The 18,501-nt window shown below is 34.6% G+C and overlaps 1 protein-coding gene across 5 annotated transcripts in view; it reads left to right on the forward strand.

The window, feature by feature from the left end:
• Window positions 1-3,494: 3,494 nt before the first annotated feature.
• LOC110107175 (60S ribosomal protein L30-like) overlaps window positions 3,495-18,501 on the forward strand; it is a 28,366-nt gene continuing 13,359 nt past the window's right edge. For 3 of the 5 annotated variants that reach the window (XM_020837359.2, XM_028698961.1, XM_028698962.1), the window contains exons 1-5: window positions 3,495-3,632; window positions 3,723-3,828; window positions 5,730-5,831; window positions 6,089-6,157; window positions 6,259-6,323. In XM_020837359.2, coding sequence (XP_020693018.1) covers window positions 3,612-3,632; window positions 3,723-3,828; window positions 5,730-5,831; window positions 6,089-6,157; window positions 6,259-6,299 — 339 coding nt within the window. In that variant the 5' untranslated portion in view covers window positions 3,495-3,611 and the 3' untranslated portion in view covers window positions 6,300-6,323. Of the gene's footprint in view, window positions 3,633-3,722; window positions 3,829-5,729; window positions 5,832-6,088; window positions 6,158-6,258; window positions 6,324-7,806; window positions 10,091-18,501 lie in introns of those variants that run through there. The other 2 variants (XM_028698960.1, XM_028698963.1) reach the window with 2 other exon arrangements.

Here is an 18,501-nt window from a genome sequence, read left to right on the forward strand (position 1 = left end):
GTTCAACTTGTGTTTTGTAAATTAAAAGAAGCTGATTCGTCCCACAAGTCAGGACGATCAGATTACAATCCGTTTCTTCTAACTTGAAGCAAATTTACAAAGTTTTGCAGAATTCAAGCATCTCCCGAAAATCCGACAGAATTATGGTGTATTCAGGCGGCGGAAAGAACTCCGGCGGTGGTCGAGGAGGAGATGATTCTCCCTTTCCCCTTTTTCTCTTCTCTTCTTCTCTCTCTTCTCACTTGAGTCCTCTTGTGAAGAATGAGAGCTCTATTTATAGTTTTTTTGGAGTGGCATGGCTTGTATTCTCGATAAGGATCTTTTATGTCTTTCTAGATCTTGCACTATAATTAATTTTGTTTGAGACCCTTTTTAATTTATTTTACAGTCGTGCTCTGATTATTTGATTTATTTTAGCCCCTTTTACATTTATTATGTAGGTAATTTTAACAGCTCAAATTTTTTTTTTTAATATATTTAGGCCCATTTAAGACAAATTCACACAAACAACACATGCATAAAAACTCAAATCCAAGACCTATTAATTTGAAGCCTAAGCTCTCAACCAACATGTCAAGATGAGTTGTGTCTCATTTTTTACTTAATTTATGTAATATCTTACTATTTAATACAAATGATCAGCTTTTCTCATCACTACTTGCAAGTTGCAACATATATTTATACATTTTTTAAGGGATAATTTTGAATAGTTCTCTCAACTATTCATATAGGGTATTTTAATCTCATAGTATAACGTTGCTCCAATTTAATCCATTAACTATACAAAACTGATTCAAATTGATCATTTTGATATTAAATTGTGATCAATTTTATAAAATTGAGAGGCTAAATTAATTGAGGTTAATTTTATATCATAATTACAACATTAGGGATTATTTTGGATCAATTTTGTATAATTGAGGGGAAAATTTGAGATAACATGATACTCTGGATTAAATTGATCATATATGAATAGTTTGAACATTATTTTAAGATTATTTTGACTTTTTAATCAAATTATGTATACGAACATGTTAGAAAAAAATCATGAAAAACAATTATATAAGGAGCGGATTTCTAATTATTACAAATGCTTTGTAAGCTCGCCTAAAATTCTACATCAGTGCCGCCTTTGAACTATCGGTAAGTGAATGAACGGGTGGTAATCCATACGTCAATAAGTACACTACAATCTCGTAGCTCATCTTGATCTAATGTTTAGGAGGTTTTGCTACCGACTGAAAAATTTTAAGTTTGAATTTCATATATGTGATATGTGGTGAGTTTATCCACATAACCCCAAAAAAATACGACAATTGAGGTGAAAATACGTGCATACAAAGCTTTCTTATTATTTAAATTACATTAATTTCGCTATTTAAACCATTTTTTTAAGAGATCATTTCGAATCATCTTTTACATTTGCTTTTATGTTACGATTGCTTTTAAAAAAATATTTTAATATTATTAAAAGCAGAAGTAATCATCATAATTTAGCATTACCCACCCCAATTATTTAGATTAGGCCATTTTTTTATGCAAATTAATTATTATGTGTTGGTCACATCAGAAAGACGTAAGGAAGAGTGTAGGTGCCGTTTAATTGACTTCATAGAGTGAATATTTAATATTCGTTAATGAAGGTTTATCTTAACAATTTGGTCATTGTTGTTCAAAAAGGGTCAAATTTATTAGAGATTAACGCCTAGCTCTTATGAATTTTTATATTTATAAATCAGTAAAAAAATATATTTAAAATTATATCGAAATAAAGATAGTTATATGATAAAAATTGTGCTTTTATTTAAAATTTATATTTTGGTAATGTTAGATGGTAGTGGAATGAAAGTGTTACAAATCTTTATGAAATAGTCCTTGTTATTTAAGAACATATAGTTTTGTAAATGAATTTTCAAATATCTGCTTAATCGAGCCAGGATTATTTAGTTCTTATTGGGCTTGAGCTCGTTTACTAAGTTTGAGCTCGAATTATTAAAAATTTTATAAACTCAAGATTGGCTCTATTGATCGAGCTCATTTGTTGAGCTTGATTGCATAGTCTGAAATTAAGATTTTAAGTTTTTTTAGACTTTTTATTTTTAATATAGAATTAATTTATAATAGGGAAATTTACATACATACCACTTTATAACATCCTATTTACATATCTAACACCTAAAATTTTAATATTACATCCATACCACCCTATATTATTTTAATATCAAATATACCACTTATATTTCTTTCCTACCACTCATATATTTCATTTCTACCACTCATATTTTGTATGAAAATGAACTATGGGTGGTATTTATGTAATATTAAAGTTTTAGGTGTTAAATATGTAAATAGAATAGTATTAAGTGGTATGTATGTAAAACTCCCTTTATAATATTATGAGTGTCTTAAGAGAGGCTTTGACTGAAACTATAAAAAGAGAATCGTGTGAATCAACAAAGAAATATTGAATGTCCGAACCTATTCTTCACATCGGGTGACCGGATGCAATAATTTGCCCCCTTCGGGAGTTGCTTCCTTGCTCACTGATGATCTCTCCTGCTATGAGCTTCTCTCTTACCTAGGAAGTTATAGCGTTAGGCCAAATTGAAGCATTTCTGAACTTCAGTACATTTGATAAAATATGTTAATTTAGCATTTTACATTATTTGCTTGGGCCCAATGTGGAAATAATCTATATTGGATTATTTTTTCTGGCTCTTTAATTGGTTATGTATTAAAAGTTTTATTATATTCTGATTCTGCTCTGTACATTTTTTAAATAGGTGAGAGTTTTAAAGTAGTATAAGTTAAATTTTCTGAGTTATTTTGATGCCAGTCTTGTGTTGAGACTCTATTGGGCTCTAAAAGGTGACGGTGAGATCAATTTTATTTCTTAGAGTTAAGGGCCTATTTAAAATCACTTTTTTTCTTTTATTTTTTATTTCTATTTTATTTATATTTATATATCAGATAAAATATATTAAATATCTTAAAAAATGTTGACTTTTTTATTCATATGATGTGGATATGAACACTACTAACAGGACTATAAAAATAGTCAACAAGTGTTGACGATAATATATACTGGTGTTAGTGATAATAATGATATTGATGGTGGTTAGAGTGATGACAAATTTGTAAGTAAATTATAATTTTGAACATGAAATATTCAAATTAAATAAATTTTGAATTTATTTATGTAAATCTCATTAATAAAAATAATTTTACATACATGCCACTAAATTTTACATTTTTACACATGAAATATTAAAATTTTTAGGTTTGCAAATATAACATTACAGTATCTAAATCATTAAAAAGATATCTATGAAAATGGATATGTCACTTTAAATAAATTAAATATTAAAGATATTTAAGCATTATAAAATAAATATAAATATTCTGAAAAAAAAATTCTGATATTAGGTATATGAAAAGCACAAGGATTTAAAATCTAACTACAACCAAAACCAAAGGGTATAATAGTCATATCATTTGCAACTTACAAATATTTTCATATAGACAATCTCCATGGCGTTAGGGTTTTTCGCCGCCAGCATTGGGATCTTGGTTTTCTGCATCTCTTTCCCTTCTAACTTGGAACAGCAACAATGGCACCCACTAAGAAAACGGTAAAGTCATGAATTCATTTGGATCGTAATTGTTTTAATTCGGTTCTATCCTTTGATATCGATCATTCTCTGTTCTACTGTTTATTATAGAAGAAAAGCACGGAGAGCATTAATAACAGGCTAGCTCTTGTGATGAAGAGCGGAAAGTACACTCTTGGCTACAAGACCGTTCTTAGATCCCTCAGGAACAATAAAGGTTGATGCTTTTGCTCTTTTTTATCCATTTTATTTTATCTTTTTCTTGTATCTGCTATTCGATCACTTGTTAGTTCTCTTTCTACTTTTTGCTGATTGTTCTTGTGAGCTTGATTTTTGTACTGTTTTATTATGAACCATAAATTAAGGCTGAATGGATATGCAATTGGTAACGTGCGGTTCTGTAGCCAAGAAGAGTCATTGGATTGCATTTTCAAACCAACAAACTAAATTTCTTGCAAAAGTAAAATTGTCATCTTATGTACTTTGGTTATCCTGTAGCCTTATAATTTATTTCTAATAATTAAGTTATTCGTAAGATGCTATTTTTTCAGTAGTCATTAATTTAAAATTTCATTTTAGAGATGCCATTGTAGTTAGAAACTACTACTACTACTACTACTAGTAGACTAGTAGTGCACTTTAATCTGCAAATGTGCTTTGAAGGAAGTTCTTAAGCTATTGTTAAGTAAGTTAAGCAAGGTTTTTCTCTTTTTAACTGTAGAATGTGGCTTGCTGATGTTTGAAACTCACTTTATTGATCTTTTTGTTGTTTCATTCTCTTTTTTTTTTTGTTGAGATTTTGAATTTTTGATAGTTTGCATTCTTGAAATCTTCTAGCTTTTTTTTTTGCTTAAAAGGGGTGCTCCAAAAAATTTTATTAGTAAAGCTTATATCATGAATATGAAGAACATAATTTGAAGATTAAATAAAAAATTGTATACATGGATTAGGAAACTTTAGCTTGTAAAGGCGACTATCCTGTAACAAAAATGCTGTGAAATTGAATAGGAGTTCCCTTTATATTCATTAAACGGATTACTAGAACTCTCCTTACTGAATAGGATTTACATTTGCTATTTGAGGATATCGGCAATTGATGTATTAAAATCAATGAAGTTTATGTATCTCAAATGTGGGGGAAAAATATATAATGACTAGTATTTAGTACATTTTTTGTATATTTGAGTTTGAGTAATGATACGACTCCAAAAAATTCACAGCATCAACAAAAAATCTCAATGCAATATTTGACTTGAAAACTTTTAGAATTAAATTCATGATAATTCAAACTCTGATTTTGGCAAACTTATAGTCAAACTGAACATCTCGGCAAGATGAACCTATCGATGCTACAAATGATTTGATTCCAAATGATCTCAATTCAATCACTTGAATTATGTTTGAAAACTTTTGAACATGAATTCTTGGACCAAATGACTTCCAATTATATCATGCTTATATTCAAATCAAGTTACTTGATGAGATGAAACTAATGAGCTCAATATCACTCATTTCTAACATCGTTAAGACATTTAAATATTTGATAAATAATATATAACCAAGATCAAATGATGGAGTGCTTTGGATTTTAGTCAAATTTACCAAAATGCCTTCTAAAAAAGGTTATAAATAGGATATCATTCTCTACATAAGGGGAGGTTCAAAAGTTGAAAGAACTAAAGAACTCACTTGTATTTTTCAATTATCATAGCTGGTGAACACCACCAGCTATCGTCACCACCATCGCCAGACTTTTTTTTAGCATTTAACTTGTTGTTGAGTTTTAATTATTTGCTTGTTGACACTAGACTTTTCCAATCCTTACAATAGAAATTAAAAAAAAGTATACTCTAACTATTCCCATATTCTTCAATTGTGAATACTCGAGGAATTAAGATGTACGCACATAACTAGTTTGATTAATGTTAAACATGATTAGAACTTTATTGAGTCTTAGCAATTTAAAAAGATATGTTAAACTGAAAGACTAGCTAGCTAAGAGGTTGAGTTTAAAAAAGTGTCCGTTTAAGGATTTGCACTATCGGTTAACATGGAATTTGGTGTGACCCATATTAGAGAGAATTGGCTTAATCTGTTTTGAATATGTTTATTCTCTAGGCAAGTTGGTGATCATAGCAAACAACTGTCCTCCTCTTCGTAAATCTGAAATTGAGTACTATGCAATGTTGGGCAAGGTCGGAGTCCACCATTTTAACGGAAGTGAGTTTTACTGAACTCCTTTCTTCTGGATTATTGCATCATAATTATACAATGTAAATAGTGGCTATTATGGACTACTAATAAGGAATTGGGATAAACAAATAAGCATTGATAAAAATTACGTGAGAATAAATTTAACAGACTAATTAGTTGGAAGAAAACCTGTTGATCATTATGAACAATTCTTCTTACTCTATAGAAAACTATACAGTTTCAACTATTTCTATCATGTAACATCAAATTTACTCAAAAAACAGATAATGTTGATTTGGGAACTGCTTGTGGCAAATATTTTCGGGTGTGCTGCCTTAGCATCATTGATCCAGGTTGGTACCCTTCTGTATGATAATACAATACACTATTTTATATTGTATTTTTTTTTTGGAGAGTTTATTTTTGGATTTTAAATTGTCCTGTGCTCCTTCAGGTGACTCTGACATCATCAAGAGCATCCCTGGTGACCAGTGATCATGTGAAAAGAAAGCATTTATGGTGCTCATGGACTTATAACACTTGCTTTTCTTATATTTTCTGAAGTAGTCGACAAAGTGAGAATCGTCATATTACTTTTAACTTGTTACTTAATGCATATTTGGAAGCAATATTTATTGTTCTCTATTATTCTATAATTTTGATTAGTTGATATTCTTAGGAATCTCTTCAAATAGTATAAAAAAGCATCTTGTTGAATCTTGAAATTATTTGGGCGAGGGGTAAACTTCAAGCCTCTGTTATAAGAGTTAGAGATGATAATTCTAAAAAGACTATGATGTCTTCTCTCAATGTTCTTTTTGGTCAGGGTTGTTGTGGCAGATTTCATATTAATCAGTCTCTTTTTCCCACCCCCATTCTCTTGTTGTGTTGACTCAACATGCACTAGACAAAACATGGATTTGCGGAAAATTTTTCCTTGTCATTTTAATTGCGCTTATATATACTAGTATAATGCACGTGTACATAGTGCATGTCAAGAAAATTTTAAAAATAAAAATGATATAATAAAATTTAAAGTTAAGTTATGACATGCTATATCAATAGTATTATCTATCAAATATATATATATATATATATGAAATCATTTTGTTAAACTCAAGTACTATTATATGAACATCAAAACATACTCGTTAAAAAATCATCTGGGCCTACAGCTTATTTGAATCACATGATATTGTTCTTATTCGTCTTGCTTTATAAAATATTTTTACTTATAAATTTACATTGCCATTATTATATGCTTGAATCTTTTATGTTAATTAAGGTTATAAAATCTCTTGAGTTAAGATAATTATTTCTCATTATGTTTAGTAGTTATATGTTTGTATTTTAGCTCTAGATTTAGTTGTATAAACATAATCTATTTTGAGGATATTTTTATTTTGGTGTTTGACAAAAAAAATATTTTCTCGTATAAGTTGGTGCAGTGTTATTATTCTTTATGCTTTGAACATTCTTAATTTCTTAATAATTCATTTAATGTAGTTAATTCGTTGTGTTATTGCATCTATAAATTCAACTTAAAAATAAGTTAATTTAGTTGTAATTGAAGATTACATTATTCATTTTGTGCTTAAATTCGATAATTATATGCACATATTACTAATGTGTTTATATTTTAAAACTTGTTAGTGTATTCTTAGCTTGTATGCATTATTTTATTTATTATATTTGTTGCTTCCATTGTATGTATTTATTTTTATAACTTCTTTATATTATATTTGATCAAATGTTTATTTGAATTTGAATTGGAAAGAATTTCATAAGAAAATTCTATAACAATTCATCTTCTTTATTGAGCTTTTTACTCAATGAACATCTATGCTATCAAATTAACAATCATCTTTATCAAAGAATCCGATATTTTCTCTTCCTCAACTATGGCCTTGCATTTACCTATAAAAATTGTGCTTCAATACTCCAAAAACTTAGCCAATGTTGCTGCATTATTTTGCTTCATTGTTGATCTAAATTTGTGCAGAGTTTTGTTTTCTTCTTTAAGTTTGGGAGTGTAAATGAGATTGTTAGGACATGAACACACATCTGAGCTGGTTGTGGAGAATGCCTCACACAAGGATTGTGTAAGGAGAAGGGAATGGAGTTTGAGACCAAGTCTGGGTGGTTGGTGAAAGATTGACCTGTTCGAGTGTCTTGCATTGCAGCTAAGAAGGGTATTCTCTTAGGCAATCAATACGAGGACCAACTCTAGTACTCTATTTTTGAGCAAGGCGTTTTTGAAGATACCTTTTCTCTCTCTTTAGTGTTTTGGTTGTCTCCCAATTCATTAAGCTCTACCACTGTTAGATCCTTCTATGCTACTTTTATTTTCTATTTCATCACCACCACCTCGTCATTTTTAGACATTGTAGATGAAGAGGAATGATCAAGGGAATGACTACATTGATCAATATAATGTCCCTGCATTAATGATACAAGAAAGATTATTATAAGAACATCCAAAGCACAATATTAGAATGGAGTATTGAGATTTCAGCTCATTTTGTACATCTATGTTGATCTATGTTTATGATGTTCTTTTTACAGGTTAAAAGAAATATAATCATCATTTACTCATTACATAATTCACAAGTTGGGGATTATCACATACCCCAAGGAAATGAATAGAGAAGAGCCTTAGATCATCAATGGAAAATATTACGTAGAGAGAAATAAAATTTCTCATCAATCATTCATATATAATTCTTGAAATTAAATATTTAGCAACACCGGTTACCTTCTCAAAACATTCTTAATGCCTCAACAATGCATAGAAAGTGAAACTGATATACATAGAGACATAAAGAGCAGTAGCGTTATCTTCTACACCAAAAACAGATTGTGATGAATACAATGCAAATTTTTTCATAGGTCATTAAGTGTATCCAACATTAGCGGGTTAAATCAATAAGGCCATCAAGCAAATAATTGATAGCCAAAATTGCAAAAGCATATGCTTGCAAACATATATAGGTGTATATTAAAAAAGAGTAAGAATATTAGAGAAGGGATATCATTACAACCTTGATAATGAACATACGACAATATGAGGTTGCAAGCGTGTGACAAACAAATGCATCCAGATCCTACCGCTGCAAAGAATCTTACACAAAGTTGGAACATCCAAGTAAACAACTCTATATACGTAGGTTCCTGAAGTAGCAGCAACATTGGTAGAAGAAGCACAGCCATAAGTATTTAATAGCATTACAAGTAAGATTCTAGAGAAGCTTCATGCCATCCTTGATGCCTCATTGTTACAGTAGAGGAAGAATTATACATGACCAAATTGTAAATTGTTAGCAATAACTGTCACAGCCTCTCCAAAAGAAATTCATCATCTAGTAGCCAGAGAAACATAGTAAAGCTTAGCAACAAGAGTTGATAATGGATATATTGTAACAGCCACAACAGCAGAAGCTGGAGAGGATTTTATTAGTGAAGAGATTATCAGGGAGCTTGGCTCAACTGAAAGAGCTATGCTTCAAGAGCAAAGAGCAAGAATAAGTAGTAGAAGAAGAAACAAACAGGACATCCAAACAAGCAACAACAACGACATCAAGCCTTTATCCCACTACATGGGGTCGGAGGACATCCAAACAAGAAACAAACAAAAATAAGAAGGCTCATATGGCAAGGAATCCATGACATAAGTAGATGAGTTTTGCTTACAGGACATCCAAACAGGCCATATCTTAGGAAATATAGGGACATTTCATAGCTATCATGTGCACAGTGCATTCTATGGCTAAATTCTAAATCATCATCGTCATTGCCCTTAAAGAAGATTTGAGGAAGCAAAAATAAAGTGCACGTGAATAAAAAATGTAAAATAAAAGTAAATATTATAAATATATAAAATTACTATTTTTTATTTAGATAAATTATTTTGTATTTGTATGTGGTGTAACAATATATAGCAGATAATTAAATTTCACACAAATATGTTAAAGAGAAGAAGAGTTGTTGAGAAAAGTTGCAATAGATATAGAGTGAAAGTTGAGAGAAGTCACGATAAAGAATCAACAAATAATTTATATCCTATAAATCTGTGTTTTGGCTATCGATGACATTTTTAAGTGACAAAGAAGAAGCCTAAGTGTGATGAATGGTTGCGAGGCGAAAGCAATGTAGGAGAAATCACTTTACAAATGAAAGACAAATGGACTAACCAAATTTATGTCGTGACGAAAGAAGAGCCTTGCAAAAATAAAAGAAAACGGGTTTATAAAACACATGACTCAAAATGACAAAAAGAGAACTATATATATACATATATATATATTCTAACAAAGATTATAAACAATACTCTTTCAGATCGCATCAGGTGGCCGCTGTTCCCGCGATTTCTTCAACCGGTATGTAGACTTGAGGCATATCCATTGCCTTTGGTTCTGGCCCTTGAACAAGTTTCTCATGAAAAATATGAGTTCAGCGAACGAGATGTTAAGAACTAATGCCAGGTCATCCTATTAAAGAAATAGCCACGTCAGCTTCTTGTACTTTCTTGTTCTATTTACTATACCAGTTTCTATATATAACTCGTAGGTCTGTAATTAGCATATAAGAAATACAATTTATAGAATTTCTCTCATGTTCTTCCTTCCGGCTTCTTTGTTCTTTGGCCGGTGCTTGAATCGTCTCATGGTATTAGAGCCGCAAAGCTTCACAGCGTCTCTTTGATCCGTCATGGCCGAAGAAGATATGGCCGACTCTCGTCGGACTGGTGCGGAGGGCAGAACCTCATCAAACCTCTTCAACCAAGAATCCGAACTCCTCATTCCTCCCCATCTCAAAATTTTAATCTCCAATGTCAAGAACATTGTACCCAATCTTCTTACCTCCGAAAATTATGCGATCTGGAGATTACAACTCCACCAACACTTCTCCGTCAATGGGTATGGCGAGCATCTCACCAGTCTCGCTCCCCGCCCTTCGGATTCTGCCGTTCAAGAACTCAATTGCTTGAAGCTCATAGACCGCAACCTTGTTTTTGCCCTGTTGTCTACCATTTCTCCGTCAATACTTCTGTTTGTGATCACTCTTCACACCGCTCAAGATGCCTGGCACACTCTCGAACGTCGCCTTCAACCCACAAATTGATCCCGAGTAATTCAGCTCAAAAATGAGCTACATCAAATTCAGATGAGAGATCGAACTATGCAACAATATCTTGATCAAATCAAGACGATCGTCGACAACATCGCGGCAGCCGGCTCTACCGTCGACATAGAAGACATAGTCCTTTATATCCTTAATGGGTTGCCCACCGCCTACAACCCTTTCAAAACGGCAATTCAAACTTCTCTCTAACCCATACACCTTGATGATCTTTATTCACTACTTAGTAGTGAAGAGATAAACCTGCAGAATCAAAACTTCAAAGCAACTCAAAACTCGGACTCCGCGGTGTTCTTCGCAAACCGTGGCTATCGAGGGAAAAGGCCCGCGGTAGAGGATCTTTCCAACGATAGCAGACTACCGATCGGTCTTAGATTCTAGCCGATTCACAATCTTCCGCAAGAACTCCGCAACAGCGCCCAATATGCCAGATATGTGGGAAATCCGGCCACGCAGCTCTGAACTGCTGGCACCGATGCAACCTCAACTACGCCCCGCCGACAAATCAAAGAGCTCTTATGGCACAACAACAACAAGCCACAACGAATGACTGGATCTTGGACTCCGACGCTTCTTCCATTTGACCGCAGACGCAACGAACCTCCACCATCCCGTACTATATAACGGCTACAACTCCGTCTCCATCGCAAACGGTAGCAACCTCTCCATCCAGAACTCGGGCCAAGGCCTACTGCCTCTACCTGAGTCCAATCGTAAGCTTCACCTTCGCAAGATTTTGCACGTTCCATGCATATCGCACAATCTTTTATCTGTGTCTCGACTAACTTCCGACAATAATGTCTCTATTTCCTTCACCACTAATGAATTTGTTATAAAGAATCTTCAGGACAATCAGGTGATTCTCTGCTGTCCCAAACGCAATGGTCTGTACCACATCAAGTCTCCTACCACGGGTAATGCAATCGCCCTCACAACGCCTCCGTCGAACCAGAACCTCTGGCATGATCGTCTAGGCCCTCACGGCCGCAAGCTTAGCACTCTTGCCAAAATAATTCCCGAATTAGCACATTCTTTTTCTAATACTGTTTGCATCTCTTGTAATATTTCTAAGAGCCATAAACAGCCATTTTCCCGCAGCAAGTCTCCTACCACGGGTAAGCATAGCTCACGTTTGCACTACCGATCAGCTCGCCGACATACTCACCGAAGTTCTTCCTATCAACCGGTTTCAGTTCTTAAGATCCAAATTAACCATTCGATCCCAAAATGGTTAATTTGAGGGAGGTTGTTAAGAACTAATGCCAGGTCATCCTATTAAAGAAATAGCCACGTCAGCTTCTTGTACTTTCTTGTTCTATTTACTATACCAGTTTCTATATATAACTCATAGGTCTGTAATTAGCATATATGAAATACAATCTATAGAATTTCTCTCATCTTCTTCCTTCCGTCTTCTCTGTTCCTTGGACGGTGCTAGGGGTGCAAACGAGTCGAGTCGAGCTCGAGCCAGGGGTTGTTCGAGTCGAATTCGACTCTCAAATACCGAGCTCGAGCTCGACTCGTTTCGCTGTCGAGTGGCTCGTCGAGCTCAATTCGAGCTCAAAATGTCGTCGCCTACTCGCCTTCGCTGTCGTGCAGACGTCCGTCGTCGTCGCATACTCGCGGTTTGTCGTCGCGTTCTATGTCAAGGTCGCGTCCAACAATGACGTCGTTTGTCATCACATCGTTCGCGCGTTCAATCGAGCTCCGAGCTTCGTCATCGTCATCGTCCATTCCGAGCTTTGTCGTCATCGTCGTCGTCGTCGCGTCCAATCTGTAGTCCCAAGCTTCGTCGTCGTGAGCTCCGAGCTCAATCTCGTCGCGTCCATTCCGAGCTTCGGCGTCGTCATCACGTTCGTTTCGAGCTTTGCCATCGTCGTCGCGTCCGTTGCGAGTTCCGCCGTCGAGATCTGATCCGCCATCATCGTCCCGAGCTCGATCCCGTGAATCCCGCCAAGTCGAGCTGCTCGTCGAGCCGACGAGCCGAGTCGGATGCCTGTTCAAGCTTGAGCTCGTTAAGCATTCGAGCTCGAAACTGTGTTCGAGCTCGACTCGCGAGCTCGTTTAGCTCGGCTCCTCGAGCCTGTTGTCGACGGGGGGGCCTGTTGCGGGGTGGGCCCGGAGCCGGCTCGCGAGCCAGCTTGACTCGGTTGCACCCCTAGCCGGTGCTTGAATCTTCTCACGAGATGCCAACAAAATGGTTGATTTCCTTAAACACGTATTGATTTTGTTCTTGAGAAGAGACTAACAACTGCTCTGCTTCTGCTCCATTGATGGCTGGATCCATGTCCCAGAATTCAACAACCATCAGAAAAACTGGAGCCTTCTTTAGATGATACTGCTGTTTCTGATAGGGAGAAGAGATAGCAGGATGAAAGGGAGGCAATGGCAGTTGGTTTGGGGAACATTTCCATTGATATGGTTCTTCTTGAAAAGAATTGAAAAATGAGAATCAATCTAGTAGCAGTAAACTAATAAGGCAGCAATTGATTCTCCTCGACGAGCCCTGACCAGTTCCGACGGATTAGAGCCGGACCAATTTATAGGTTTAGTGCTACTAGATTGTTGAAAATCTTCCATTTGATTTAGGACTACGAATTCCTATTGCTAACTTTAATCTTAATGTTCTAGATGAAGTTCGTAGAATATATTTATATCGAGGGGCATTTCAACCTTGCAATCATGATTTTTCAAAAACTAAATTCGGGATGAAAGACATACGATTTAATCATACTTGGCTTGACAAGTACTTTGATTGACTAGAGTGTACATAAGCAAGGACAAATCATATTGTCTTTATTGTTATCTGTTCAAAAAATTAGGTAGAGGCAATGAATAGGAAAAATCATTTAATAAAAATGAATTTTCAAATTGAGGAAAAAACAAATAAATTTGATCTTCATGTAGGAAGTCATAATAGTGCATATAATAATGTCATACGTAGTTGTAAAGACCTACTGAAATAGAGTCAACATATTGATTTTGTGTGCCAAAAGCAATCAAATCAAGCTACATATGAATACCGTACCTACCTTAATACTTCTGATGATTGCATAAGATTTCTTTTGAAGTAAGAGCTAGTTTTCCGAGGACATGACGAGTCTTCTAAATCCAAAAATCAGGATAATTTTCTTGAACGGGTAACATTTTTGGTTGAATATAACAAATACATATAAGATGTGGTTCTAAAGAATGCACATGAGAATTTAAAGTTAATTGCACATGATATTCAAAAAAATATTACTTGAGCATTCGCTATTGCAATTACAAACTTTATATCTGAGGAGATTGGTGATAAATTTTACTTAGTTATAATTGATGAATCGTGTGACACATCCGATAAAGAGCAAATGACAATCATAGTCCGTTTTGTTAACAAGAAAGGTGAGATAGTAGAACATTTTTTAGGGATTTCTTATGTATCAGATACAACTGCAAATAATCTTAAAATGGCGACGAAACAACTCCTATCAACATATTATTTGAGCATTTCTAGAATACGGGGTCAAGGCTATGATAGTGCTAGTAATATGAGAGGGGATTTTAATGGTCTAAATACTCTTTTTTCTAAATGAAAATCAATAAACACATTACATTTATTGATTCTCACATCAGCTTCAATTTGCGTTGGTGGCTGTTGTAAAAAAGTCATATTCATATTGCTTTATTATGTACTATCATTTTGAGTGTAATTAATCTTGTTGGTGTTTCTGGTAAACGTCACGATCAACTGCGAGAAATACAACATGAGAGGCATTAAATGAATTGAATTACAAAGTGAAAAACTTTTATCTGGGCAAGGCTTAAATCAAGAAATAACCCTCAGGCGTGCTGATGAAACGCAGTTGGGTTTGCACTATGAATCAACTTTAAGGTTTATTACAATGTTCTCTACATTAATTTATATTCTGGAGATCTATTTGGATGATGGCGTAAGCTCAGAACAAAAAGGTAAGGCATATACTTTATTTGAATCGTTACAGATCTTTGAGTTTTTCTTTTACCTACATCTTATGAAAGATATTCTTGGTATCACTAATGAACTGTCACAAGCTTTGCAGATAGGAGAACAAGGCATTGTAAATGCGATATCTTTGGTGCGTATATGTAAAATAAGACAACATGATATGAGAGATAACAAATGGTCTAACTTCGTAGTAATGTAACCTCATTTTGTGGAGATATTATTAGGTGCGGAGTGCAGACGGGGAGAACCATCCGCACAAGTATTGGGTGCCTAGCTAGGTACCACTATATACCGCTGGGTACCACAACAAAAAATCAATGTTCCACATATGAATGATAAATGGGTTGCTCATGGTCGGCCACATCGAAAACTGCCTATGCTTATATCTATCTCAAGATCGGATGAAAAAAGTTGAGGGAAAATTTTAATAAAATAATTTAGGCCCCCCCCCCCCCCTTCCCCCTCTTAATAAATTTTCTAGCTCCGCCACTATCAACTCGGGTTGGATCCAAACCCGACCAGTCAATCTTTTTTTATACCCTTACTTGTGAAAAATAAATGATCAATAAAAAAAAAGATAAATAAGATCAGATTGACAGATTGATAACTATGATAAAAAAATATCACATTAAAGTTAGATTGTCCTGTCTTATTTTATATTAACTGATAGATATATAGAATTAAAATTACACTAGCATTAATTTTGATACAACATAGAATATCATATTGGCATAGCTTATTGGGTTAGTTTATTGATCATATTGATTTTATTATTAATTTTTTATTTTTATTTTCTCAAATTAAGTGATGATTGATATTGACTATAACTGAACATATAGATTAATTTTTTTTGTCTTTCATTGAAAATAGTTATGGAGTTTTGGTTACTTGCTAGACTTTTATGCTGATTATATGAATTTTTATGATTTTAGGTCAATGAAGAAGTAAGGACCAATTGGAGTTAGATTGGCAGAGATCATAGGTTTTTTCTTTTGATTTGTTTATATTTTTCCTTATTATTTTAGAGTCAGAAGTTTGTGATAGAGTAGTAATTATATTGATCTCTTGTCTATTATATATTGATTTTTGAAATATAGTGGAATATTTTGAGATATATGATTGTTAGGTGCTTTCACTAGATATAGATTTATTGGTGTGATGATTTATAGAAGTTTTGGTTAATTAATTTAGAAGATAAAAATAAACAATAATTCCAAATTAAATTATGAGGCGCTACGTGAACTCATTTCAAATGAGCCCTATTTGACCATCAATAATCAAATAAAGACTGCTTCAAACTTACAACTAGTGGAAACAAAGCCATCAATTTCTAAAACATAATTTTCATTGACAAGCAACCAAATGATAGGGGTGTCAATTTCGGGTCACGGGTCGGGTTCGGGTCGAACCCGAAACTGACCCGGCACTATTCGGGTCAACCCGAACCCGACCCGTTTTTAAAAACGGGTCGGTTTCCTTGACCCGAACCCGACCCGCTTCGGGTCCGGGTCAACCCGACCCGACCCGACCCGAATGACCCGTTTTCAACCAAAAAATTGCTAATTTTCGGGTCAAAAACGGGTCAATCTCCTCTTTTCGGGTCAAAATCGGGTGAAAGTCGGGTCAATCTCGGGTTGGCGGGTCAAAATCGGGTTTTCGGGTCAAAATCGGGTCACTTTCGGGTCAATTTCGGGTCAAAGGGTTAACCCGAACCCGACCCGATTTTTGAAACGGGTCGAAATGTTGAACCCGAACCCGACCCGTTTCGGGTTCGGGTTGACCCTAACCCGAAATTTTCGGGTCGGGTTCGGGTCGGGTTTTCGGGTCGTGTCAAATATTGACACCCAAACCAAATGAGCCCTAATCCTGAAATAAAATTTGCTTGTGAATGCAAAAATTCGACATAGAGCTCATGTAAAAAAATGCGGCCAGCCTACGTAACTCAGGAAACGAAGGCGAATATGTGAAGCAGTTTGAAACAAAAGGAATAAAAAAAGTAGAGCTTACTTAAGGAAGAAGACGCTAAGGGAGGAAGATGTTGTTGCACGCACAAGCGATACCGTTCATGAACATAAATGGGCCGAACATATAATTGTTCAAGCCTGTTTATTAAAGCATCGAGTGTTTTAAAAAATGTTCAAGCTTGTTTGATGAACTAATTAAACAATCACGAACGAGCTACAATCGAGCCGAGCCTCATTGTAGCTTGTCGAGCACTCGGTTCGCTTTCAGCTCTACTTCTCACTGTTTATCTATAGTTGATTAAAAATGATACAAACTCGAGAAAAATAATCAAAGACAGACTCAGCATTCTTTCGCATGCAAAATATCAAATTAGCTTCTTAACGTTAGAAGTTATACATTTCACTAAGGAGTGCTTTATCTTGGTACTCTAATTGAGCATAGAAACCTTGAAGAAATGATATTCTCGTTCTTTATCTCTCTAGAAATGAACCATTGGGCTCTGATAGCACTTTGCAATGAAATTTTTTTTAAACTAGATAAGACTAAGTAGAGAAGATAAGAGATATTTTGATGAAATATGATTTTTTTTCTTTGATTGAATCAAATATAAATATGTTACGTCATCTGCTGACGTGTCATTTATATTATCTATTTCTTGTTTTCTTTACCTCATTGTGTCGCCTCAACATAGCATTTTTTCTCAGGAAATGAAGGATCAAGAAATTGCTGCTCACAACAGTTCCTAGCGTTGTCTCCTCAGTTGGTCTTCACGAGCTATGACAGAACAAGAATCTACTTCATATATCCCTCCCACTTCATGTATTTCCATTTCTTTAAAAGATTTCGTTCTACCTCCCCTAAAATTCTTAATCTCTAACCTCAAACATCTCATTCCGACCCAACTTTCTAGCGACAATTACGCCATATAGCGTCTGCAAATTCATCATACCTTCTCGGCAAATGGCTTTCTTGGTCTGTGATGCCCCAGAATCAATAGTGAAAGGATTCGTCGGACATTCTGATCGAACTCCATTCCAGTTGCCTTGCTCGGACCTGAAAATTTTAACCACATATAATGAGCTTACAAAGCCCAGCAGGTCACCAAAGCCTACAACTGAAATCAAAGCACGGCGATTCTATCAATATGCAGGTCAATCAAATCAAGTCAATCAATGGTCAATGAGTCTATGCAATGCGGAAATTCATAGTCAATGAAATCAAGTCTGCACAGCGGAAATCAAATCAATAGTCAATGCAATACGAAAATCAATAGTCAATAATAAATACAGCGGTAAAAACATCGATAAATCAATACGCCTCAGCAATCAAATCAGTAAGTGCTTCTAGTCAATATCCAATCATCGTAGCAGTGTCTATCAATCAATACTATCAGTTCAATCAATCGTGTCGTCTAGTCAATTCGTTGTATCTATATCATCTATCAAATCAATAGGATGTCTGTGTCAATTAATAGCAATCAATAGCGTCAATTAATTCAATAAGGGACTCGTGTCAGAACGTACTGTTGCAAATCAGTCAATCCAATTATTCAACACGATTCACTCGATATCAATATACAATATTCAATGACACTACGGCAGCGAGGACGGTTCAATAATGACGACG

Source organism: Dendrobium catenatum, unplaced genomic scaffold (genome assembly GCF_001605985.2).
Source record: "Dendrobium catenatum unplaced genomic scaffold, ASM160598v2 fragScaff_scaffold_1189, whole genome shotgun sequence".
In the NCBI taxonomy this organism is placed as follows: Eukaryota; Viridiplantae; Streptophyta; class Magnoliopsida; order Asparagales; family Orchidaceae; genus Dendrobium; species Dendrobium catenatum.